This window comes from Symsagittifera roscoffensis, chromosome 5 (assembly GCF_963678635.1).
Source record: "Symsagittifera roscoffensis chromosome 5, txSymRosc1.1, whole genome shotgun sequence".
Classification (NCBI taxonomy): Eukaryota; Metazoa; Xenacoelomorpha; order Acoela; family Convolutidae; genus Symsagittifera; species Symsagittifera roscoffensis.
The window spans coordinates 2,970,983-2,996,552 of NC_087066.1; the positions used below are offsets into that span (position 1 = coordinate 2,970,983).

General features: G+C 33.9%; 3 protein-coding genes across 5 annotated transcripts in view; 2 read left to right on the plus strand and 1 right to left on the minus strand.

Moving 5' to 3' along the window:
- Positions 1-22,656, plus strand: part of LOC134846097 (cdc42-interacting protein 4-like) — a 32,704-nt gene extending 10,048 nt beyond the window's left edge. The window contains exons 2-6 of one of the 3 annotated variants that reach the window (XM_063863312.1): positions 13,769-13,919; positions 14,505-15,129; positions 15,912-16,051; positions 19,534-19,555; positions 20,456-20,638. In XM_063863312.1, coding sequence (XP_063719382.1) covers positions 13,769-13,919; positions 14,505-15,129; positions 15,912-16,051; positions 19,534-19,555; positions 20,456-20,510 — 993 coding nt within the window. In that variant the 3' untranslated portion in view covers positions 20,511-20,638. Of the gene's footprint in view, positions 1-13,768; positions 13,920-14,504; positions 15,130-15,911; positions 16,052-19,533; positions 19,556-19,921; positions 20,080-20,455 lie in introns of those variants that run through there. The other 2 variants (XM_063863311.1, XM_063863313.1) reach the window with 2 other exon arrangements.
- LOC134846098 (uncharacterized) overlaps positions 1-25,570 on the minus strand; it is a 464,945-nt gene that overhangs the window by 403,859 nt on the left and 35,516 nt on the right. The window lies entirely within an intron of this gene.
- The window catches only part of LOC134846099 (uncharacterized), a 434,549-nt gene continuing 427,431 nt past the window's right edge, over positions 18,453-25,570 (plus strand). The window contains exon 1 of the mRNA XM_063863315.1: positions 18,453-18,473. The gene's annotated coding sequence lies outside the window, so the exon portion shown is untranslated. The remainder of the gene's footprint in view (positions 18,474-25,570) is intronic.

Consider the following 25,570-nt stretch of genomic DNA (forward strand, 5'->3'; position numbering starts at 1 on the left):
TAGATGTCCACCAGGTTGACCATTATTTTTTTGAAAGTTAACTGGTATATATGATGTTCCTTCGTTTAGACCTGTGGCATAAGGGTCAATTTTTACTTTTCCAGTGTTCATGTCGAACCCTTTTTCGTATTCAACTAAGATTTCAGAATATTGTGTTTTGTGAAGTGGATTTCTGTATTTGCATGCTAGTTCTGTTTCTTGATATATTTGAAAACGGGTTAATTTATTTTCTATATTATGGATGTTTCGAAAATCATTACTTCGTTTTCGTGATGGATTTACTTGTTCATATGGGATTGATTGTATGAAATATTTTTCGTGAAATTTTATCATTCGAGCGTGTATTTTTGCTACTTGAAATGTTGTACATGTATCTTCGGGGAACCAAACAATTGTTGCTTGTGTTCGTGTTGTAGGGTCACAATAACCTTGATCGTTTTTACAGGGTAATCTTATTCCTTGATAGATCATTGTGTTGTCAGATAAATCTCGTGTGAGTTGAATTTTTTCGAGTTGTATTTTCCAATCGAAAAACATTATTTCTTGATATTCTTTATTTTTTGTGTCTGCTTTGCAGTTTGATGGGTTATTTATACCAATGTGTGGTATCCAGTGTTTATCGTGTATGTCGTAAGTTAATCTTCCGTGTTGGCCGTTGTATGGGTATTTTTCATCTAGTTTTATATGTCCTTGATATCTTTCAAGTTCTGCTTGATGTACAGAATCGGAAAAAACTTGAAAATTTACTAGTTTTCTGTCGGTGTTTTTATTTCTTGTGATGTTTAGTCTGAGTAGCTCGTTTTTACAATCATTGGGATTTAGATGAAAAAGTCGTTCTATATTACTTTGGTAGAATAATTCATGGTCAAGTCGGTTTTTATTTCCGTTTGAAACTTGTGAACAATGTACTTTCTTTTCGGAAAATGTTGCTGTAAATTTATGTCCTATGTTTGTTGTTGCTCGGGCTTTTGAATAGAGTGTCGCTATTACATTTGTAGTTTCTATAGCTTGTGGTTCTGTTTCGCTTTGTGATACTTGGTTTATTGCATATTTGTGTAGTGTTTTTTGTTCATTTTCTTCACAATCGTAATGTGTTACTAATAGGTCTTGGGGTCCTGTGCGAGGAGAAGGATTTATGTTCTGATCGGAGATTATTAGAAAAAGGAGTTGGAGAAAAATTAATGTTTTTAGAATATACATGTGTATGATAATCCTGAGTACGGGTTATAAAATGTGATGTAACCAATTGTTTTCTTGGTATATCTGTCGTATTTATATATTACTTCAGTTGTTATAAAAGGCGGTGGTAGCGATTGAGCTGTTATATTTGGTGGATTTAATGGATAAGGATGTTGAGCAATGTTGTTTAGTTTAACCGTGATTTCGAATTTTAATTGTAGGCTATTTTGTTGGAGTATTCGGATGTTATGGTCACGAATGTCTTCGTGGATATCTTGTCTATATTGTAATCTATTAAGTGCCCAGTTGTGGAGTCGGTTACTTTCTGGGTGTTGTCCAAATAATGGTGGAGGTGCTGTGAATGTATTCCAGTCTAATCTTAAAGGGATATTTGTTATGATTGTTCTCGATATCTAGCGTCGAGGTTATTTGGGAAATTTTAAGGAAAATGCGTCGGTGAAAACTGGCTTATTGATGGTGTTGATGGTAGTGATAATGTTTCTGGTAGTGATGATGATGTTGTTGTATCTGTAGAAATATCTATTGGATCATTTATTAAATTTGGTTCACCTTGTGTGAAAGATTGCGTTGTCCAATATGGTAGTCGTGATGTTTGGTTTGGGGGGTTAAAGGGATTTTCACGTATTTGTTCAGATGTTGGTGTTGAACCTAAGTAATCTGAGGGTAGAGTTGAGGTGCTACGTTGTGAAAGAAGTGTAGGGGTTTCCGGTAATATGCCAATTGGGTTTTCCGGAGTACTTGGTGATGGGGATTGGGGTATATCAAAATGAACTCGGGGGGTTTGAAAGTTTCTATTTCGTCGTGGATGTATGATTTGTCTATTTATTTCAACTGCATTTTGGTTTTGGCTAATATTTCGAATTCTACTCAATTCTTGTGGTAGTGTCGGGTATAAGTTATATGTTGGTTCACTCAGAGGTGCCTGTCGCTGAACTGGTTCTAGTGGTTCAGATAAGCGTGCGTGTCGTTCTTCAAAGGTATATGGGTTATCCTGGAAAGAAATTCGTGTAGATGTTTGGGGATTTTGGGTAGTTGTAGGTGGTGTCGGGTTCTCTTGGGATGTTGTCGGTGAAGACTGACTGTGTGATTGTTGGTTAGCAATTTTTGAGGGTTTTTTGATTGATTTCTTCTAGTGAAAAAATTTATGTTTATTTTAGTATTCTTTAAGAAAAAGAATTAAAAGGATTGTTGCTAATGCGAATGTTATGACTGCTTTCTTTATACATTTGCATATTGTCAATATGAGGGATGTTAAGAATATTATGACAATTACAAATAGTAAAAAAATATCTGTTCTACTAAAAATGGTTCGTATCATTTAAATAGATTTTGGGTTTTCGTACCTGTGTATATGGTCATTGGCTTTGGAAAGTTGGAAGTATATTTCAAATAGGGAATAGAAAATTAAAAAATATTACAAAAAATGATTAAGATTAATACAAAAGCTTCAAAAGTATCAAAAAGAAATATGAATAAAATTTTAAATATTGTTAAAAAGTTTATTAAAATGTTGAGAATTATGTTGACTGATCGAGAGAAGAGCATTTAAGAAAAGGCTCTTGATCGAACATTTTTTGTTTTTTGGGGCGATTTTTAAGTGTGGTCGAGTTATTTATTGGTTTTTTGACAAGTGGGTTGAGATTTGTGAAAAAGTGTTGGAGGCTAATTTTATGGTATTCGGGAGGCCTTCTTTTACTTTATTTTTATTTGTCAAGTTATCTGGGGTATTTTTGAGGTCTTTGTACTTAAGGCTAATTTAATATGGTTGTTCTTTTACTTTAGGCTAATTTAACATTTTTGTTTGGGGGGTTTTTGAGGTCTGAGTTGGGAAAATATTGTTGATCTTTGCGTTTTTAGATAAGGGAGGGTTATGATATTATGATGGTATTTGTTTTAGTTGTCAAGTTTGAGGAGCTTGCTTATTTTTGACCTGGAGGTTGTAAAGTTATAGTTATAGATATGCCTGAAGTGTAATATCTTTCGTCTAATTGGTTTGTGTTAGATTTAGAGAAGTTGACGGATTGGATGAATCTTATTGGCTAATTTTGAACTAAATTTGCTGTGTGATTGTCAGCATGTTATTTTGAAAAATGAAAGTTCAAAATGTTTCAGAGGTGCAAAGATTATTTATTTTAAAATTAAAGCTGTTTTTGAAATTCAACTTTCTTTAATATTTTAGATTGTGGGATGAATGTTTTATAGTTTTTACGTGGTTGATTTCTAAGTCGTGATGACTCTCTATGTTCTGACTTCTCGACTTGTTCTTGGGGTATAATTTTTTCTATCATTTTTCTACTTTTTCTTTCATTTTAAGATATAATTTGATCTAGCTTTTTTGTATTGTTTTTGGTTGTAATTTGTTTTCTATTTTGTTTTTCAAGGTGAATGTCGTTTTGTTTATTTATTTCGTTTTCCGTATGTAGGTGATTTGAATAACTTTTAAACCTGTGAAAGAATATAATTGAGTTAGTTCGCGTAGTGCGTATTCTTTTGGGTAGTAAGGCAATAGATTGTTTCTATGTTGAACAATTTCTTTTTGGTCTAAATCGGTGATTTTATATGTTACGTCGGTGGGTTTGCCGATTATTTGGTATGGCCCTTTACGAAGGGGTTGTAATTTTTTTTAGAAATTCCTGTTTGTGTATTAAAATTTGGTATTAAGACAAAGGTTCCAATTTTTAAATCGGAGGCTGGTGTAAAACGTGAATTGATTTGTTCGTTAATGTTTTGTCTTTGTAGCAATTTTTTTGTTACTTTTTGATAAATTTCGTTGTGTTTTTTATCTCTATTTAAAATCCATTCGGTATGTGTACCGGAGGCTAATTTTAGGATTTGTGGGTGATGAAAATGATCTTCATCATGTGTGTGTAAAAGTAGGTTATAACAAATTGAGTCTTTATTCGGTTGACAATGACCTTGTGCATTTTTATTAGAGTTTGCTGTAAACATAATTGGTTTACGTGGCTTTTGATTAAAAACCATTTCATATGGTGACATTCCTAGAGTTGTCGTGATTTGTGAATTATACGCTAAGGGAAATAGTTTTACATCTGCTGACCATTCGGTGTATCTTGTATCATTTCCGTTTATGATACATCTAAGATATTCTTGTAGTGAACGGTTCATACCTTCGACTAAACCGTTAGTCCAAGGTGCATGAGATGTACGTGGTTTGTGCTTTATGTTATATAAATGACATAGTGTGATGATTTCATTATTTATGAATTCTGTACCGTTGTCTGTAACTAGAATTTCGGGTAATCCGAACTTGGCTATCCAGTGTTCGTAAAGTGTTGTGTAAGCATAGTAAGCGTTACAATGTGGTACTGGGTTGAGTGCTACATAGTGTGTAAAAGCGTCAACAATTACCATAATGTATGAATTTCCTTCAGAGGATGGTGAAATTGGTCCTTTTGTGTCAAATGATATACGGTGGTTAAAATATAAACTGTGTCCTTTAAAATCTTGTTTTTGTGCTTTTTGTTTTTGATTTGCGTAAATTTTATTTAGCTGACATACTATACAATCATTGCATAGTACTTTTATCCAAATTGGTGCATTTGGGAAATAGAAATTTTGTATAAAATTTGAATATGTTTTCTCTGATCCAGAGTGTCTTTTAATGTTTTGTGTATGTGAAATGTTAAAAGCTATGAGAATCATACTTAAAGGGAGACAGGGAACTGTAGATTCATTTAATTGATATTCTAGAAGGTCTGTGTTTTCATTATTTGTTGTACTATTAAATTTTCGAAAATATCGGAGGAGTGTTTTATTTCCTAAAATTGTGGTATCTGCCTTTACAGGTTTAGTTTTGTATTTGTGCCATGATTTTAGTTGTCGAATTACTGGGTCAAGATTTTGATATTGTTTCAAGGTATTAATTGTAATTTTTTCTGTTGAAGGGAGAAAAATGTTTTCAATTTCTAATTTGGATAAAGGAATTGTGTCAAGTGGGTCATGGAGGTTGAAAACTTGGTTTATTGTGTATTTTGAATCATTCGTTTGTGGTCCTGATAAATTTATTTTATCGGTTAAATTTTCTTTTTCAATTAATGGAAAAAGATCTTTTTTATGCGAGTGTTGTTTTACTCGTTTTTGTTGATTGTTATTTTTTATCCATTGGGAATATGGAATTGGTTTGAAGGTTGATGTTCCGGGTAGATCAACTTCATAGTGGTTATCTTGGCAATCTAAGTAAAGTGGGAAGTGTTGTAGGCTATTTATCTGTGAGTGTTCAATGTCAGTGTTTACTGCATATTTGCATTCTAATCGGGGTGATGTTTCATCTTTTGCAAGGTAAAATTTTATATTTTGTGGTATTTCAACTGTAGTTTTTCGTGTAAGTAATTCAGGTGGTGTATTTCGGCTTAATGTATCTGGTAATGCGAGATTTTTTCCTGCTGTCCAAACTATATGTAAGTTTGGAAATTTCATTAGTATTAATTGAAATCTATAAACTCGGTGATTTGGATTTGACTTCTGTGTAAAGAGAAAAATGATTGGCTTATGATCTGTGAATAGAACTGTTGGATGTTTTGATCCAAGTATTAGAAATTCATATTCTGTAAGTGTATAAATGATAGCTGTACATTCTCTCATTAGAGTTGAGAGTCGTAGCTCTGCTTGATTGAATAATCGGGAATTTGCTGATATAGGTTCATTTTATTTGTACCGTTGTTTGATTGTAATAATGCTGCGCCGATGCCAAAATTGGAAGCATCGCACATTGCATAGAATGGTTGATTTGGGTCTGGAATTGTGTTTGAAATTTGTTCAGTTAAAAGTTTTTTAACTTCTTCAAATCGTGTTTGATGTTCAGTATTCCATTCAAAATTATTTTGTTGTCTTAGGATATTATAAAATGGTCTTAAATATAATTGCATTTTATAAACGTATTTGCTTAAGAAGTTTAACATTCCAAGGAATTCTTGGATTTTCTTTTTGTTTGTTGGTGGTTGAAGTTTTTGAATAGCATCAATGCGTGATTTCACTGGAGTGATTGTGTTTCTTTCTATGTTATGTCCTAAAAATTTAACTCTTGTTAAGAAGAAGTGAGATTTGTCGGGGGCGGCCTTCAGATTTTCGTTCTGAAGTATTTTATGATAGTGTTCTAAAACTGTAAACATTTCTTCTTTTGTCTGTGATTGCATAAAAACATCGTCTAAATAGGTGATTGCGTTTTTCTTAAGTATTAGTGGTCTAAAAATTTTGCTCATAAAAGCTGAAAATGCTGCTGGTCCTATGGATATTCCATAGAATAGGCGGTTGAATTCGTATTGTTGATTTCCAATAACAAATTGTGTTAAACGTCGTGATTGTTCATCTAGTGGCATTTGATTGTATGCACTATTCATGTCTGCGGTTGTAAAGTATTTTCCGTTTATTTTTGTTAAAATAACTTGTATTGGTTCAATAGGCCAATTGCATTTTGATTCGTCTATTAGTGAATTGAGATATCTAGCGTCTAAAACTATTTTTAATGATTCTCCTTTTGCTAGGATAATAACAGGGTTAATAAATGTGTTACCTTTTGGTTGTTCTTCTTTGTTTACCGGTGAGATAATTTTGTATTGTTCTAAAATATCAAGTAATCTATTTACTTAGTCGTGTAAATGAATTGGTACTTTACTAGCTCTTTGTTTCTTGAATACTGCGTCAGGTTTTAACGGGAGATGTAGTGATGAACTGATTTTTCCAACATCAAATTTTGATGTTGCATAGACTGATGAATATTTTATTAGCTGTTTAGCTAACTTATCAAATTCGTCTTGTGTTATTCGTGAATGTTGGAAGTTAAACATTGTTAAAAACTTTTGTTGATGTTCTGTATAGTTGGTTATGTTGAAAATAGGTTTGAAATATGGGGTTTTTGTGAAATAGTCTGTATTTCTTTTTTCATTACTTATTATATTATTGATGGATATTTCTTCGTTAAGAATTGTGGATTGACAAATATCTAATAATTGGAGTATATTATTTACGCGGTATGCTTTTTCATGTATGGGTGATATTGTAGCGTTTGTTTCGCAATATCCTAAAAGTCCTAAGGGTAATGTTACTTTGTATGGTGTATTGTTATATATATGCAACGAAATAGTGTCTGAATTCGTATTTTTCAAATATTTTATCGATGAGATCGTGATTTTGAAAAACTTATTGATAGGTTTGAATTCAAAGTCTGACATAAAGAGTTGTTGTTTATTTTGATTTTTATCATATTGGTGAACTTGTTTTATTGAAAAGTTAAATATATCTCCTGATAGTGGTTTCAGTGTTTCCGTTTTTGGTTATAAATTGGGTAAAATTTTGAAAAGAATGGTGGTTGTTTATTTAATCTTTGAAAAAATGTTAGAGCTGTATTTTTTGTTTTTGTATATTTATCTTTGATTAGTATTTTACTATTCAATATGTTGATTGTTGGTACATATTTTGAGATAAATGGTATGCCAATGATATTGTGTTTAATATCCGTGATATGAAATATCTGTTTAAATGGTTTGTTTAGAATTTTGTTTTGTTCCATTGTTCTTGTGGGAAGAAGGAATAATTGAACTTTTCCATAATTTATTAGTGTTGATCCTTGTGCTGTTGCTAGTTTACTAGAGGTTGCAAGAGGCGTTAATTTTGGGTGTAATGTTTTGATTTCATTCCATGTGGGAATGTTAATTATGTTTGATTCTGCTCCTGAATCAATTAAAAAATCAATTTCAAGGTCTGGTGGTTGAAATTCCTTGTTTCTTGGGCTTTCTAAAAGAAATGATATTGTCCAAATTTTTTCTTTGGGTTGTTCTTTTTGTATATTTTGGTAAATGTGATTCGTATTTAAGCTTTTTATTTTGTCATTTTCGTTGGGTTTACTTACCGTGTTAATTTCGTTTATGTCTTGTGCAGTTTGTGTAGAATTGATGGGTTCAATGTAATAATTGTGAAGAAGTTCCAACTGATTTTCATATATGTGTGATGTAAAAGGTTGTTCATATATAATAGGTTCGTAGTCGTTTTCGACTGCTATCATATTGATGGAAATGGTATTTTCTGTATCACTTTCTGTGTCTGATGATTCACAGTTTATTTGATTTAATTGTAGTTCGTTATTTCCTGTGTCATCGATTCCTGGGGGATCTGATGTTGTTTCTTCATTTGATTGTACTTGATTAATTTGTCTCTGATGTTTTGGTGTACTATCTCTGTATCGATGTTTAGAATTATCATAATGGTTATTATTTCTATGTGGTGATTGAGAATAATTTCTATATCGATTATTATAACTTGAATTTCGATTTTGTGAATTATTCCGTGATCTGTTTTGATAATTATTATTTGATCTGTGATAGTTTGATCTGTTATATGAGTTATTTCTCGATCGGTTGTTCGGGTAATTCTGATTTCGATTGTTCGAATAACTTCTATTTCTATAATGTGAATAGTTTCTGTTTCTGTTATATGATGAGTTTCGTGATTGATTATTGGAATAGTGTTTATTCCTTGGGTTTGATCGGGAACTGGATCTAGAAACAAATTGTGTTGCATTGGAATTTGATCTTGAATAGTTATTTCGACTATTTGATCGATTATAATTATTTTGTGAATAATTCTGTGTATTTCTTCGTTCTGGTGATCTTCCTCTATAACTTGAGTTATATGGTGATTGATTCCTTGTGTAACTGGTGTTGTTCGGAAGTGGTTTTCCTGAACTGTTGTTACTGTATATGTTTTTGTTTGGTAAGTTTTGATCTTTCTTCATATATTGATAGAATGATTTGTTTGGTTCTCTATGTTTTTGAGGTTTGTTCTGGTTATCTTGTTGTTTTTGTCTACATTCAGAGATACTATGTCCGTATCGTCGGCAATAATTACACCATTTTTTGAAAGATGGTTTACCTTTAAAATTTGGGTGTTTTTCATAAATATTTAGTATTTCAGTGATTTTTTCAACTAGATCTGTATCTGATTCCTGTATGTTACTGATGTGCGTAGTGTTTGTTTCGATTCGATTAACATACTGTAGTTTTAGATTTTCTGTTTCTTCGAGTTTCATTGTGATTTCCGCTTGTTCTAGTTTGTCTACTAGTTTTCGAAAATCTAAATCTGGCTCTCGAATTGAGGAAGGATGATATGCTCTCTTTTTTATTGCTATTTTCCTTAATTGAGGTGTTAAGTTCATAATTAAAATTTCTGTCATTTTTGTGTTTTTTTAGTCATGTGTATTTAATGAATATGCTTTTCGAACTAGTGTTTCGATGCGTACTGCTAATTGTTTGATGGTTTCATTTGGTAATCTGCGAATTTCATTACATAAAACTCTTTGGTGTTGTTTATTTCTTTCGGAGTCAAACATTTTTGAAAATTCTTGTGTAAATCTTTTCCAATCTGATTTTATTTCTATAGGTAATACTGAAAACCATTTTTGGGCTGCGCCATCTAAGGTTGTTTGTATCAACGCTGTCCGTCGATGTATCCAATTTTGATGTAATGGTGTATTAATTGGTTCAGGTCCTATATTTAAAATTAAATTTGCTGTTACTGCATTTAAATAATCTTCTACAGAATATTCAGGATCTGTTCCTGTGAAAACCATTAGTGGTTTATTTGATGTTATTGATGATCCACCCATAAGGTATGGATTCATTGTCATTTGTAGTGATTCTGCGGCATTTGGCATTTGTGAAAAATTTGAAAGTTGATTCTTTGTTATTTCGTGTTGTTGAAGATAATATGGGAGTGGTATGTCGTTTTGCATTTGAGTTGGTTGGTACGAGTGTGTGATCGTTGGATTTTGTGGTTGAATTGGTTGAAAAGATTGTGTATTAGTTGGATTTTGCATTTGTATTGGTTGTTGATTTCGTTTTTCTGTTAGATTTTGAGAGAAAATTCTATTATATGTATAAGGTTTTTGTGCTCCTTGTCCGCGATATTCTTGGGTATATGGTGCAAAAATATCTGGTTCTAAATACTCGTCATCAGATGATAAGTAATCCGTATGATGAGGTGCTTGCTTTTTATTTTTATTTTGTTGAAAAAATGGGTAATTTTCACTGCGATCCTGTGGGGGATGTGAATTAGTTTGAAAATTTACTGAGTTGGCTGTTGTCATTGGGTTATTCCAATGATGAGAACTTATATGATTATTATCAGGTTTTCGTGGGGGATAATTTGTTTTTGACGAATGTGCGTAGTTATAATTGTGTTCTGCAAAAGTGTTTCTTGTGAACGTTCTTCGTGTTTTTGACGGTATTGTCGTAGGTCTATATGTTTGATAATCCATTTGTGAGTATTTTGGAGCAACCGAAGGTTTAACGGTTGATTGTAAGGTTACTTGTGCCGTTGAAGTGTTTGTATTTTTTGGTGTTGTTAAATTTGGACGTATTGGTGAAATACTTTGTTGTGTAGTTGTTGTTGTTTGGACGCTTTCTTCATTTATGAAGTGTGATGGTGTTTGAATATCTTGTTGTGTAAGATTTCTAGTTCCATTAAGGTTTTCATTGTGTATGACGGTCGAATTTAAACTATTATTTCGTGTATCAGGTAAAAATGTATTGTAGTTCAATGGTGTTGCATCGATGGTCAGTGGTACTTATCTCACATAATCTCTCTGATAAGATATTGTACTTATTGCTTGACTTGAGATTGATTGTGGGATATTTATAAATGCACGATGAGACCATTCAGGGTCCCAAACGTAATCTGACTGTTCTGTGATGGCAGTATCATTGTTTGGATTTTGAGGTCTACAATTCTTTCTTGCTTGTGAAATTAAGTCTATATTATGTGTGAAATAATCTATTATAAACCATGCCAAAATTTTTTGTAAATCATGTTTTGTGTGTTGTGAAACATCGTCTTTAGTGAAATTTTCTTTGATTATATGTAGAAAAGTTGAAAATAATGTAATTTCATTTCGTATTTTTATATGTTTGGATGTCTCAGTTGGTGAGATACTTTGAATTTCTGTTTTTTCTAATATTGAAATGTAGCTATATATTATTGCAAAGACTTCGTTAGTGAATATAGAATTTGCTTTTTGTGAGTTATGATATTGTATGCGTTTAATATATTCTAAGAATACTTTTGAAAATTCTAATTCAAGATCGTCTGTTTGAATTACATATTTGCGATGATTCGGATTTGGTGTGCTGAATTCTATGGTGTAGATTCCGTATTGTTGTGTTAAATTACATATATCTTTCAGATAATGTTCAATAATTTGTCTTTTGATTTTTACATGTGGGAGTTCTGCTTTGCATGGACTGATTCCGGGTTCAAACAAATTTAGGAGTAAATTCTTGCAAAATATATGCTGCCCTCTATCATTGGGTGCATCTACGAGGAAGGGGTAAACTTCTTCGTCATCTGGACTTTCGTCACTTTGAGTGTGGCTGTGGCTCATTTTTTCGTTTAATGACTGTTAATATATAACTATCGATGTGCCTAATTGGTTGATTCCAATTATACAAGTGTACTGGTTTGTGTTTATATTGTTTTTTTATTCTTCTTTTTCCTCTTTTTGATGAATTTGAAGTTGTTTCTGAGTCGGAAAAATATAATTGATCGTGGATAGGACAATTTTTGTCAATCGATTCTTTGAATTTATAGAGTTCATCTAAATTGCTGGCTTCTGATTCTGAAAATGCGTTTCTATTTTTTGAAAATCTTTTTCGTGTGATTTGTCTTTGTTTATTATTTTTCTTTTAATTGTTAGTCGTTTTGTTCTAATATATCCAACTGTTTGTGTATGAGGTGTGATTACAAGATCGTATTTTTTGTTATCTATTTCGCAATTGTGTAAAACGATTGTTTGTTTATTTCCTAGATTTTTGAATGACATAAGGTTTAGGATGAGGGATGCAAAAAGTTGTTAGAGGATGTCTACTTTTCTTAAACTGTTAGTCCTTACGATTTTTTGGTTAGCCTAACCTGGGTCTTTTTGTTCAGGGTTGGAGAGAAAAGTATATCGATTCCGAAGAATGATTTTTTACTTTCTTGTGGCTAGTATAAGCTAAGGTGTTAACTTACTTAATCTTACTTAATGGTAGTGATTGTGTTCAAGGGTTGGAGAATAGTAAATCGATCCACAAGGTTCAGGTATAATTAGAACGCGAGTAGTTCGTTAGATACTATTTTAAACTTACTAAGTCTAAGATTTATCCTGGGTCTGGTAAAAGGAGGGTTCAAGTGAAGGATGAATAACCGAAGTTCTTCACTGTTTATCCTAATTTGAATGGTTAGTTTTGTTGATAAATTTCTATTAGTCTTGGGTTTTTTGGAAGGGTTGGATAGTGAATCGACGTTTGAGGTCGTTAGACACTTGCTAAGTGGGTGGAGGAGAACAAAATTGTTCTTTTTGATCCAAGGATTGGCCTTGATGATCAAGTTTTAAATTTAGTGAAATAGAAAATTAATTAAGATCCAAGGATAAGCCTTGATGATCTGATTTTAAAATTAAGTGAATTTAAGTTAAAAATGGTTTAAATTTATTTAAGAAAAAGATTTAGTTTTTTAATGATATTAGTGAGCTTATGATTGCTGTTATGTTTAGGTGATGAAGCTGGGACAACAGATGATTTTATGATTACTAACAATTTATTGTCATGCTACTAATTTTTGTTTTTATTCTCAATAAATATTTTCCAAACATGTTTTTATATAAGACTGCAGAATTTAAGAAAACGATCTGAGATCTTTTTATCAGTCGTTATTGTATATTAATAATTTTGTTTAGCGCCTGTAATGATCATGAAGTTTTGACTTCAAAATTTTATGTTTGCAAATGAAAATCTAAATTCATTGCTAATAGGATTCTAAATATAAAAGTTTGTGTTGGCTTTTGCCGTACAATCATATAACTATATGGTAAGTTTCTACTTTGTCGTATGTCGTCTCTTGTTCGAGGTCTTCTTGCGATTCCGGGTAGTTCTGCTATCGTTCGGAATATCGGCTCTGATCTATTGAGTCGTAGAGACATTTCGATTAAATTATCGTCGTATAACATTTTAAAAATGTTTTGTCTAAATTCTAATCTATTTTTTTTTGGTTGAATCTAATCTATTAAGGTCTATTCGAGACTTATGGTCGCACCAGATGAGTTAGGACCGATGTGGTTAACTCATAGAGTAATTTCGGATAGGGTACACCGTCTGCTCGTCACGCTATCTTATTTTCGGCCGGATAGATTCGTGCAACTTCTTAGTCTAATACCGATCCTAATCTTACTCTTATACTTACTAGTCTCAGGGTGTTTAACTAGTCTCTGCTAGGCTCAATAGATCTAGGGTATACTGGTTTGTTGCGGCTGCTGAAGTTCTCTCGGAGAGACAACTAATTTCTAAGTTAAATTCAAATCTCTCTGGTGCTGAAATTACAAGTAATTTCAGCACTTACAAATAAGTGGGTTGTTAGTTAGATGGATCATGATTGGTTAATATTAAATACTTTACAGTGGTAAAATATCTAATTTATCCAATCATAAAATATAGTTTAGATCAGGTTCCAAAGTGTTCATTCGTTTCCCATGTGAAGATGAGCAGTGCTGTGTAATGTGTAATGAGTGTTGTGTGTTGTGTTGTAGCCCCTGATTGAGAAGTGTCTGGTGGGAGTGCACAGGTGTGCGGCGGATGAGGTGAAGGTGGAGGAGGATCTGCAGCTGGTGGTGATGCGACACGAGAGCATCGAGTTCCCACCAGGCGACAAGCTATTCGTCGACTACTCAAACCCCAACGGTAGCTCCACCCACCTACATACACCAGCTAAATTTCATCACCATTCTCAATAGATTATACACTTGAGGACAGAAGATACACGCAATTTCATATTGTTGTTCTCTTATTATTTACATGTTTTTGTTTCAAAATGGTCGTTGAAAACATTCTTTTTATAAAGACTAAAGCTAAATTTGCAATTGAATATGTCCACTAGTCTACAAAATTCTGCAATTTAGCCATGAACAATCAGAATAATATGAGTTCATATGAAATAGTGTCAAACAGTTGAATCATTGATGTTTTGTTGTGGCGTGCGCAGATGTTTTTGAAATTTACCTATAGCTGAGGTTGTATGGAGATAAGCGAATGTGGTGTTCAACCGCAAGCAATTGTTTTGACTGGTTGCTTCGTCCAGTGCTACATTTTTCATCAGAAATGAAGTATGTAAACAAGAATTGAATCTGACTAAAACTTGTCACCCATTTAGGCTACCAAATTTCGGGCTCCCTGAAAAGTCACGTCTTTTTGGACTAATTTTAGACGAAATCACAATTAAGACTTAATTTAAATGAATTGTTCCTCTCAACAGTCTTTTTCTTTAAGCAATACACGAAGCCCCGAGCAATATTTCACCTGCGTCCTCTCATAGACCACAAGCCCCGCCACCCAGATCAGCTAGATCTCAAACTGCATCCTCTACTCTGTCCTCACTGGAAGGAAACAACAACATCAGTCCCACTTCCACCCAGAGCCACCCGACCACAGCTGCTGCTGCAGGCGAGGATGCAGGAGACGCTACCAATTCCTCGAACTCCTCCTGCACCTACTCCTCCTCCGCCACCGCCGCCTCAGCCGACCCCAAAAGTGTGACATTAGCTCCCTCTCAGAACCAAGGCAAAGATAAAGAGAAGAAAAAACGAGGACGCTTCCTGTCTTTCATGTCCAAAAAGTCCAAAACATTCAACTCGAACGAACAATCCAATCTGGCTCAAGACTTTCCGGATATACCATATGTAAACGAAGTTCCGCCGCAGCAGCGAGTGAAAACAGAAGCAAAAATAGTTGAACTGGAACGAGAAATAGAAAAGTTAGAGCGAGAACGTGAGGGAATGTTGAAGCTCAAGATATCCTACACGAATAACACGGCATATGGTGATCCAAAGAGTCTGGAACCCAAAATAGCCAAGGTCGGCCAGGAGCTGGACGTGAGAAGGATGGAGTTGAAAAGGTACGCGTTCTTTCATCCAATTTTTATATTGATATTTTTTGGCATCTATCCTAATTAAGATACTGCAAGCCTTTTTAAATGATTCCAGAAACTATGAATTTTCAATCAGGTATTCTGTATTGTCACATTTTAACATATTTATAAAAGAGGACCCTTCTGTTTTTTGTTTACGAACCAGCTGGTTACGTTTGTTGAGAGTTCTCAATGTTGTATCTGCTCAATGATATTGATTATATATGATTAAAACCGTGCAGACTCTCAGTGGGTACTCAATGTGCCTAATGTCCATCCAATCCAAGTTATAAGCCTTGCGATATCAAGGGTATTGCAACCGGGAACTAGACTTTTTTCCCATAAACAACTTTGTCCACAGATTTCAGCATGCAGTTGCAGTACACAACATGCATGCAGTACACGTATATTTGCGCTCATTGGTCTATTACTCGCACTGTGCTTCCTTATTAGTGTTATTTCGCAGTTCAATTTTTTTCAATTTAATAATTTCGCAGTTCATTTTTTTTTTGATTTTTCGACTTGTCGCTTTCGGTTTTCTTTTTGTCGGCTTAGTTCCCGCTTTGTTTTTACCATCCAACTTAAATCATTTATTTGAATGTTTCAAAATTTTTTACAATACAGTTGCTTTTAGTGCTCTGATTTACCTCTGCTGTTTCTTTGTAATTTTTTTTAACCTTGGCATCGTATGTTTTTTTTTCGATTTAAAACTTTATTCTGCCCAAATGATTTCGGCCTATAATTATACATGTTGTTTTTGCTGTTTTTAGGTATACAGAGTTCCTGACTGCAATCTCTACTGGAGTTGTGAGGCCCTTGAGAGCTAATAGTTCGGCTGCCCAGAACAGGATATCGAAAGGGGACTATCAAGGGGGAGGAGAGTATGGCGACCCTAGCAACTGCTACACAGGTATGTACAGGGCCTAGCAAATTAGAGCAGAATTAGAATTGAGCACCTTAGTTGAGGCGTTTCTTTGCAAAACTACAATTATGAAAAAAAAAACGTAATAGCTGAAACTTGGTCGCATATCTATCTATCTATATCTATATCCATCTCTATCTATCTATCTATACTATATTCAAATGCGAGTGACAGCTATCTCCCATGTTTAAGCATAATAGTTTTGCATGTTTAACGAAAGAGTTTTTTCATGTTTAAGGTGTATCATATATTGCAATGCTTAAGAAAATTTTTAATTAGTTTTCCGCAAGGTTATTAATTTTCAGTAATTTTTTCTGTCCGTCTGTCTGTATACCTGCTTTTTAAATTAATATGATTATGTCTGTCTACACGTCTCCTAATTTTTAAACTTTCGTCTATCCATTATATATTTAAATGCGAGCTTCACTATTTCGCCATGCTTAGGCTTTTTCAACGTATTATTTTTGCATGTTTAACAAAAGAATTTTTTCACGTTTAAGATATATCGTATATTGCTATGTTTAAGGTTTTTCTAGAAAATTTCTAGAAATTTTAATATATAAAAATTTCTCAATTTTTGAAATTCTCACCCTGTAATTGGGTGCTGTCAGAATTCTCTCAGGGGTTGCGATTCTTGCCTCCAAATCTCACTTCTCAAATTCTTGTAGTTTTCGAGATATGACATTTTTTTAATGATTTTTTCAAAAAAAAAATCCAAAATGTTCAAGATCTCATTCCTGTTGTTGGATATTGTGAAGGTACTCTCAGGGGTTGCGAGTTTTGCCTCTGATTATGGCTGCTCAAATCCTTGTAGTTTTTGAGATATGACGTTTTTTTTTAAGATTTAAAAAAAAAAATTTCAGAAAACTCAGATGAAAAAAAAAATTAACAAAATTGGATATTTGCATCTCTGTGGTGAGGCTCTGTCAAGTTACTCTCAGGAAGTCGATTTTTACCTCCAAATATGACTGCTCAAATCCTTGTATTTTTCGAGATATGACGTTTTTTTAAGATTTAAAAAAAAAATTTTAGAAAACTTAGATGAAAAAAAATTTCACAAAATTGGATATTTGCATCTCTGTGGTGAGGCTCTGTCAAGTTACTCTCAGGAAGTCGAATTTTCCCTCCAAATATGACTGCTCAAATCCTTGTAGTTTTTGAGATAGCACGTTTCTTATGATTTTCTCCGAAATTTTCAAAAAAAAAACTTAAATGTTAAAAAATTTCCAAAAGTTGAAGATCTCAGTCCTGTTATTAGAATCTGTCAGGGTACTCTCAGGATGCAATTTGTGCCTCCAACTATGACTGCTCAAAACCTTGCAGTTTTCCAGATATGACATTTTCTGTGCTTCAAAAAATTTTATTTAAATTAATTTTTTTTTCGAAGTTTGAAATTCCTTATCTGTAGTTGGGGGCAGTCAGAGTAATCTCAGTGGTTGCAAATTCGGCCTCCAGTTTACAATGCCCAAGTTTTTTTACTTTAAGAGATAAGACGATTTTTGTGATTTTTTTTGGAAATTTTCAGAAAACTCATGACAAAATACTTCACCAAAGTGAAATTCCCAACCCTGTAGTTGTGTGTTGTCAGAGTACTTCCAAAGATTGCGAATATTGCCATCAGTAAGACTGCTGAAATCTTGGTAGTTTTCGAAATGTGAAATTTTTTCTGGTTCTCAATAAATGCTTTTTTTAGAAAACTTAAGATGAAGTTTCTCAAGATTTGAATTTCCCAACGTTGCAGATGGGTACTATAAGAGTACTCTCAAAAGTTGCTAATCTTGCGTCCAATTGCGACTGCTCAATTGCTTTCAGTTTCGCATATGTGACGTTTCTTTGTTCATTTTAAATTTTTTGAAGAACATATATAAAACTTCTCAAAATTTTATGGTTCTCCAAGTTTTATATAAAAAAAACTTAAATACAAATTTTTGCAAAGTTTGTAATTACGAACCTTGTAATTGGGTGCTGTCAGAGTACTCTCAAAGAATGCAGATCTTATTTCAAATATGTGCGGTTTTTTATGAGAACCAGAGGTGCGTTACACGCTAGTTCCAATGATTTTTCAGTTAAGCTTACCTTAAACGAAAATCATCATTTCAAAGTTTTTTCGTCTAATTGTCGATGTTGACAAAATTTTGTTACCAATCATAGATTTAGGTTTTAAAAAGATAACAAAACCGAATGCGAGTCAGCATCGTCGTATTGTGTCATTCTTCGGAATTCGGGTAACCAGTGTCACGATCTTAACCTTTTTTTCTACAACCTTGAAAGTTTTAGGCAACACGTCTAACCGTAGCTCAAAATGATCAAACAAAACCAGTAAAAAGTTTAACTACGACGAGCTCAGGACCGAATATTCAGCCGAGTATCTATCCGCCCGAGCCTATCCGTTGTGATAAACTTATTAAATGGTTTCAGAAAATGCTAATGGGAATAAGCTACATGATGGAATGTGCCATGCTAGTTGCATATAGCATAATCACAAGTTGTATTTCTAACTGGGATATGGCTTCTGACTGATGATAACCGAAAGTATTTCAAATTATCTGGGCCTAAAATGATACGTAACAAAACCAAAAAAAGTCGAAGGAATTGTCGTTCCAATAAAGTGAGCTCTCTATCCTTAGATAAAAGCGAAGTGACTTTTAATTTTTCAGCAGTATCAAAATTTCATGTCTTGGAGACATCAAGTGTATCAAACACTTTCTCCAGATCGAAAAAAAAACGAGCAGCAAGGGTGCTATTTGAGCATTTATTCGTCACGCATCAGTTTAACAAATTCAAAAATATCAAACACATACCTCCATCTTTAAGCTAGGACCTAGGTGTCCTTCATTAAGGTTCACATAGTTGTTTTCACCTTTTTCCATTTTTTCGACTATGATTGTGTTGTATCGCAAGTGGTACGAAGCTCCGCTTCGCCTCTGTGTTGAAAATTCTTTCAATGTGCTCCGTTTATGTGGAAGTAATTGCGTTCCTAGTAGCTAGAATTTACGGGATACTTGTCTGGGAAGTTTCTATTAAGCCTTTGCATGCTTCCTTCATTCAGGCGCGCTCTCATAAAATTTTTGAAAGTTCGTATCTTTCTGATTACAAGACCATGTTTTTTTTCCTTTCCTGCATTCATGAATTTTTTTTCTATTATTATTTTTTAAATAATAAGGTTTAGATAGTGGCTAGATCGTGCCTATTTTTTAAATAATTTGAATTTTTTTCTCGCTGTCTTTTTGCACAGTTCTGGTTTCTGGCGCTTATAAATTCGGATCTGGCACATAGTTTGTATCGGAGTGGCGATGCGTAGCTGTACTTCGCCTCTTCGTAGAAAGCATATTGTGGATAATATTACCCATATGTTTAGTGTATTTAACCCGTGATGGTCAAAAGACAATGTTATCCTTTATAATATTTGGATGCAAACTTTGAAAAAACGACAACAATTAACTTACTCGACTTATGTTTGCGAAATTTAGAAGACGCCAGTAGTCCTCGATGGTAAACACACTTCTTTCCACATTCAACTTACACTCTTGATTTGAAATTTTGATTTAAAGTTCTTAAAGTCAATCAAAATCGATTAATAATCAAATTCTAATAAAGTGTATGTTTGCCCGTTTTACCTGTTAGATTTGTCCTCGTTACATGCAACTGATTATTATTTACTCGTTACATGCAAATATCAGTAGCAGGTATCGAAAGGTCACAGGATTTGAAAAAACGAATTCTCGTCGAGCGAATTGCAACTCAAATTTTTGGTCTCTACGTTCTCTTCGCTATACGTTGGTATCGCATAAGATGCTACACTTCGCTTGGTCTTTGTTCAAAGTATTGGAGATTAAAGATTCTCTGTGCACTATTCAGGACACCTCGACCTAATTGATCTGAGTCCGATACCCGACACGGATATCATTTAGTCGATTAACATGATGATGATGAATAATGACTAATATGAACTGCATTGAGGCATTTCCTCTCTCAAATCAACCCTTCAGTCTATTAACATTGATTGATTCCATTGCAACAGGTACCGTCTATCTTTCCTTCATCTTGCTCTCTTATGTTGGACTGTGCTGCTTCTCTGTGGAAATAATTGTTGCAAACATGTCACGTGAATCTGTTTTATTCTCTGCCTCGTTCCCAGAAGTTTTGACGAGCAGCAGACTGCTAAGTTTTATCTCTCTGGTTTTAATCGGTATAATCATGCAGTGTAGTTATATGGGCGCTAACTTTCATAGTGAATTAGACAAATAATGATAAGCTTTATTTGGCTACTTGACAGTTTTTATGTTGTAGTTACTCTTAAGCAAATAAGAAATGTCCGATTTCTCTGTAGCTGATATCTTTGGATTCAAACACTTTCATTCTGTGTATCATAACGTGTATGTTGGGTTTTAGGAGGCGGAACAGCGCCAAACAATCTTCGTTCAAATACCATGGCAGGCTGTATTGACCTGGAAGTGGGATCCCACCAGTCCCACATCTCCCACTCCTCCGAGGACTTCGACTACTACGACGACGATGACGGAACCTACTCAGAGATCCCAGAACCAGCTGTCGGCATGGAGATGTACCGCAGCGCCAACAATGGTCTCGAGTTACTCAAAAAGTGCAAAGTGATTTACAGCTATGAGAAGAGCACAGACGCCGCACTGTCCATACACGAAGGCGAAGTGTTGGATGTTATCGAGACAGAGGATGAAAATAATGATGGCTGGACGAAAGTTAGAAGAAACTTGGACGACATAATAGAGGAGGGTTATGTTCCGACTAGTTACATTAAATCAATATTAGACTACCCCTCGTCAGGATCCCATTCACCCGTGCCGCCCCAACAGCCGATCCCCACCTCTTCACCCCCCGTCACTTGACTTCTGTTCACATTTGATGGGGGGTGGGCAAGGGGACTTGGTTGTTGCAGACAGACAAAACTTAATAATCAGAATAGCACCGAATAATTGTGTAATAAATTATTTAACAATTCCTCTTCTCGTCCTAACTCTCTTCTTAACCTTTCGTCTCGGATGATGCTGCTCGAATAGCACAATTGGAATAATCACACAATGCCTTCGCTAGATGGCTTATCATAAAGAATGCTCAGTCTGTTCGTTTACAATTCGTCTTATTTGTTATTTATTCGGTATTTCTGGAATTTATTTTCTTGGTTCGAAAAACTTTCGTGACATCGTCTCAAATATGTTCTGAAATTAGTGGATAAAAATGAGAGACTATGTTTTCGAAGTTTTTTATGCAATTCCTGAATTAGAAGTTGCTTTGCAATATTAGAGAATGACTTTATCTTTTATATTTCAATTTCCGCCTGAGTTTTGTACTTCTATTTTGCTCTCTCATGCCTGCCTAGCTACTTTGGGTCAAAAAATAAATTATAAATTTATATTATTTATATCAATTCGAAATCTGTTCGCCACCCCATCCAAACCAAAGTTTTCAAGTCGACCGTATCCTAGATCGAATTTACGACGCCCTCAGTCGAGCAATAATAAGTGGAGTGCCTGCCAGTATAAATAATTTTTCTGTGTTCCGATTGTACAGTTAACCTGCAGGACAATGCATTCAAATAAGAGGTACTTTATCCATGTTGGTCTCAAATAAATTGGATCTACTTGTCATAACTCTTTTACCACCCCACTAAAACACTCTCGCCCAATGGTCAATGGTATATATTCAATCCTCATATGCTATTGATAATGATATTCAAGTTGTTAATTCAGTATACTATCCTTTCTTATAAATGGGGTGGTGGATATTCATTATGTAGATCCCATATTTTTGTCCCGGTACCATCAATTCGCCCGGTCAGCTATGACTGAAATTTCGTCTAATGTTCAATTTAAGTCTATTTTAGAGTATTTTTAATTACTCGGGTATCCTTAAAGTTTCCAAGTTTCTAATTGATCATATAGAGATTGAAACAGTTCTGACCAGACAATGTACTTAATGGTATTCATCTTTGAAAGAAAAAACGGTCATTAGTTCTATTTTTGTCAGGGTTCAAACCAGTCCAAATTATCGGATCAGACTTTGATGTCAGTGGAGTACAGTCCACTTGCGGTCAATTGCGAGCTAGTCCCAACCCCGGCCTTTTCTCTTCATCTAGATGTGCTTATCAGTCTATGTTGCTTGTGTTAGTTTCTCTAGTACACTTCTCAGTACATACTCACAGAGAAAAAATTAACTTGTCATTTTAACAACATAATCATAGAACATAATGTCAATATTAGCTCCACAATTTTTGGTATCCACAAGAACTACGCACTCAAAGTAATTGAATTTTAATATTGTATTTAATTCTAGAACTTAAGTTTGGGAACTATCGGGGATCTTTAGTCCATAATGTGCAACCGTCAGAACTTCAGAAGAAAGTTGTGTGGTTAAAATGACGCGTAATATGGTGCTTATCATCTGCTAAACAGCTGCAATAGATCATCAGTTTAGACAACGTTATCTTCACTTTCGCCCCTTCTTCATTGACTATGAATTGCAGCTCAACTGCAGTGTTTTGCAGTATTTGAACATGAAAAGGGGCGGTTTGGGTGGTGGTAGGGGGGTTTGGGAAAGTTTAGTTAAATCAAGAATGACCAGACTGTCATTTTGTTTTTTGATTTTTCGAAAAAAAATTTGCTCAGATTTTTTGAAATTTTGCTTGAAACCTCTTGAAAATATACCCAAACACCTCCAAGAGAAAATTCTAGATCCGCCCCTAGACATTAGAAGTTTATTGTGCAGTCGTCTCTTAAGTAATAACGAGTATTTGTTGTCATTTAGTGTGTGCTCAACGAATGAAATCAGACCCCCAATCAATTTCCTATTCCCTGTTTATCGTCAGATATCGAATTAGATCAATGCTTGTGGAACACAGCTAATGTAATTTAATTTCTAAAAGTTTATTATTATTTTTGCTCCTGGCATTATCAGAAGAAAAATACGTCAAAAAATAAACCTATGCACTCTGAATTAACGAAGTCAATAATATGAACGAAGTCAACAATATCAACGAAATTAACGGCAAAGTTATTCATTGTGTCAGTATTCAAAATGCTGACACCTGATTGATTAATAGGAACCCCTTACTCTCCGAGAGTTTCTTATTCAAGGCTTGTTAAGAGTCGATTTCAGATTTTTATGGAGGTCGCGAGGATTTTTTTTTTTCGTTTTTTTTGAAAAGTATTAAAATTTGTCCAGGCTCAAATCTATTTTTTCGGGGTTTGACTCCTGATTTCTTAAGTACCGTTCATTTTTTGTTTAAAGGAAGGCAAACTCCATTATTACAAAGCAAAAGTGCAAAGGTCACAAAAAACGTTGAAATTATCCTTGCGATAATCAGGGATATTGCAATCGGGTACTAGACTTTTTTCAAGAAAATATTTCTGCTCACGGAATGGTCAAAAACAGAAATAGTAAAATTGGGTTGAGTTCACAATGAATTCAAATTTCGTTGCGTCTGCGGCACACTTGGCCTGGAGGTATCGAGTACGCCTGGGACGGTAATGGTCCCGGGTTAGAAACTGACAGGACCTGCTTTTTCTTCAAACGGGAATTGTTCTTCAAACAGGAAGTTGTCATCTTCTCTAGTTTTTTTTTGCTGTACGCTTTTCACATTGTATTTGCATCAAGTGTTTTCTATTAATTATGCTGTTTGTATTTTCTTGACCTCATATATTTTTCTTTTTGTTTTTTTTTTCGCTGAAAAACTTTATTCTGCCCAATCGATTTCGGTTTATATTTTATGGGCCTGGTGATCTAATTTTGAGTCATATCTTTTTTATGCTCATCTTATTTATGCTCTCTGGATAGAACAAATTCCTAAAACATCTTTTGATATAATAGCTAAAGTTTTCCATGGCAACTTTTTTTCGGCTTTTTTTCTCATCGATAGATTTCAAGAACAAATTATATCGGCTTAATTGCCTCATTTTTTTTAAGTCTTGAGACTTGTTTTTTTTCTCGACTTGCAGGGTTTTTACTAAGATATTTTCGGCTTTGTTACCGCTTGATTATTTTTGTTTCCATTCGAATTTCTCGTTTTATTGACCTGGCATGTTTTAGTTTCAAAACTAGCCTGTTTCGTTTTGCTAAATCTATTTCTCGACATTTCCGTTCTCGACTAAAAATGGAGTTTAGATATCTGATTTGCCAGCGAAAGTAAAATTTCACCTAATGATCCCATTTTATCAAATTGGTATAATTTCATGTGTCAAAAATGTCAATTATAAATTGTTCTCGAAAAGCTTTAAGGTCATTTTTTTTCGAAAAATAGAACTTTCAAATTTTTTCAAAAAAGGTAGCATTTTTGTTGACTTGCATGTTGACTTGCATTAATTGACTTTTCCCAGATGTTTGTTGGCGGTTTTTTTAAGGCCAACTTTGGTATATTTTGGTTTTTTTTGCTGTTGACTTTCATGTTGACTTGCATTAATTGACTTTTCCCAGATGTTTGTTGGCGGTTTTTTTAAGGCCAACTTTGGTATATTTTGGTTTTTTTGCTGTTTTTTTTCGCTGAAATGCGAACTGCATCTTGCCCATGTGCTGTTTGGTTCTAATTGTTAGAGAAGAGAAATTAAATGGATTAGATGATATTTTTTTTACGTTTTTGAGAGAATCGAAGAGTTCTGGGCTAAAAATAAGCAATTTCGCCTGCGAATTTTTTGTACCAATTACCGTATTGGGGTTGGAAAAAACGATGGATTAGCTGGCTTCTTGCCCAATTTTTACTACCTCAAAGAAGCTATTAGGGGTCAAGTTTGGTATAATTTTAAAGCCCTCTTTGTCGTGCCTAGATTTTGCTCAGGCTCAAATTTACTTTTCGGGATTTTTGTTCTTTTTTTGAAGTTCTGTTCATTTATTTGTTAAAAGGAAGGTAAACTTCATTATTAAATAGCAAAAGTTTAAAAGTCAACTTGTACTGTAAAAGTCACATTGTTTCACTTTGTAGTTGTTTTAAGTGTTTTGTTTTAATTCTGCTGTTTGTAATTTCTTGACTTCATATTTTTTTCTTTTTGTTTTTTATTTCGCTGAAAAATTTTAATCTGCCCAATCGATTTCGGCTTATATTTTATCGGCCTAGTGATCTAAGTTTGAGTCATTTCAAGTCAAACATCCTTTTTATGCTCATCTCTTTTATGCTCACTCGATTGAACACTGGACTAAATTATCTTATAGATATAATAGCTCAAGTTTTCCATGGCAACTTGTTTTTGCCTTTTTTCTCATCGATAGGTTTCGAGCCCAAATTATATCGGCCTAATTGCCTCATTTTTTAAGTCTTAAGACTTGTTTATTTTCTTTCGAGTTACCGGTTTTTTTTCTAAAATGTTTTTGGCTTTATTACCGATCGATTAATTTTCTTCAGATTCGAATTCACATTCTCTTGTCCTGGTATGTTTTTGCTTCAAAATTAGCCTGTTTCGTTTTGATAGATCTAGTCGTCGACCATGACGTTTTTTTCTGACTTAGCGGCTTTCTGGTTTTGTTTTGCAAGTAGTGCGCAGATTC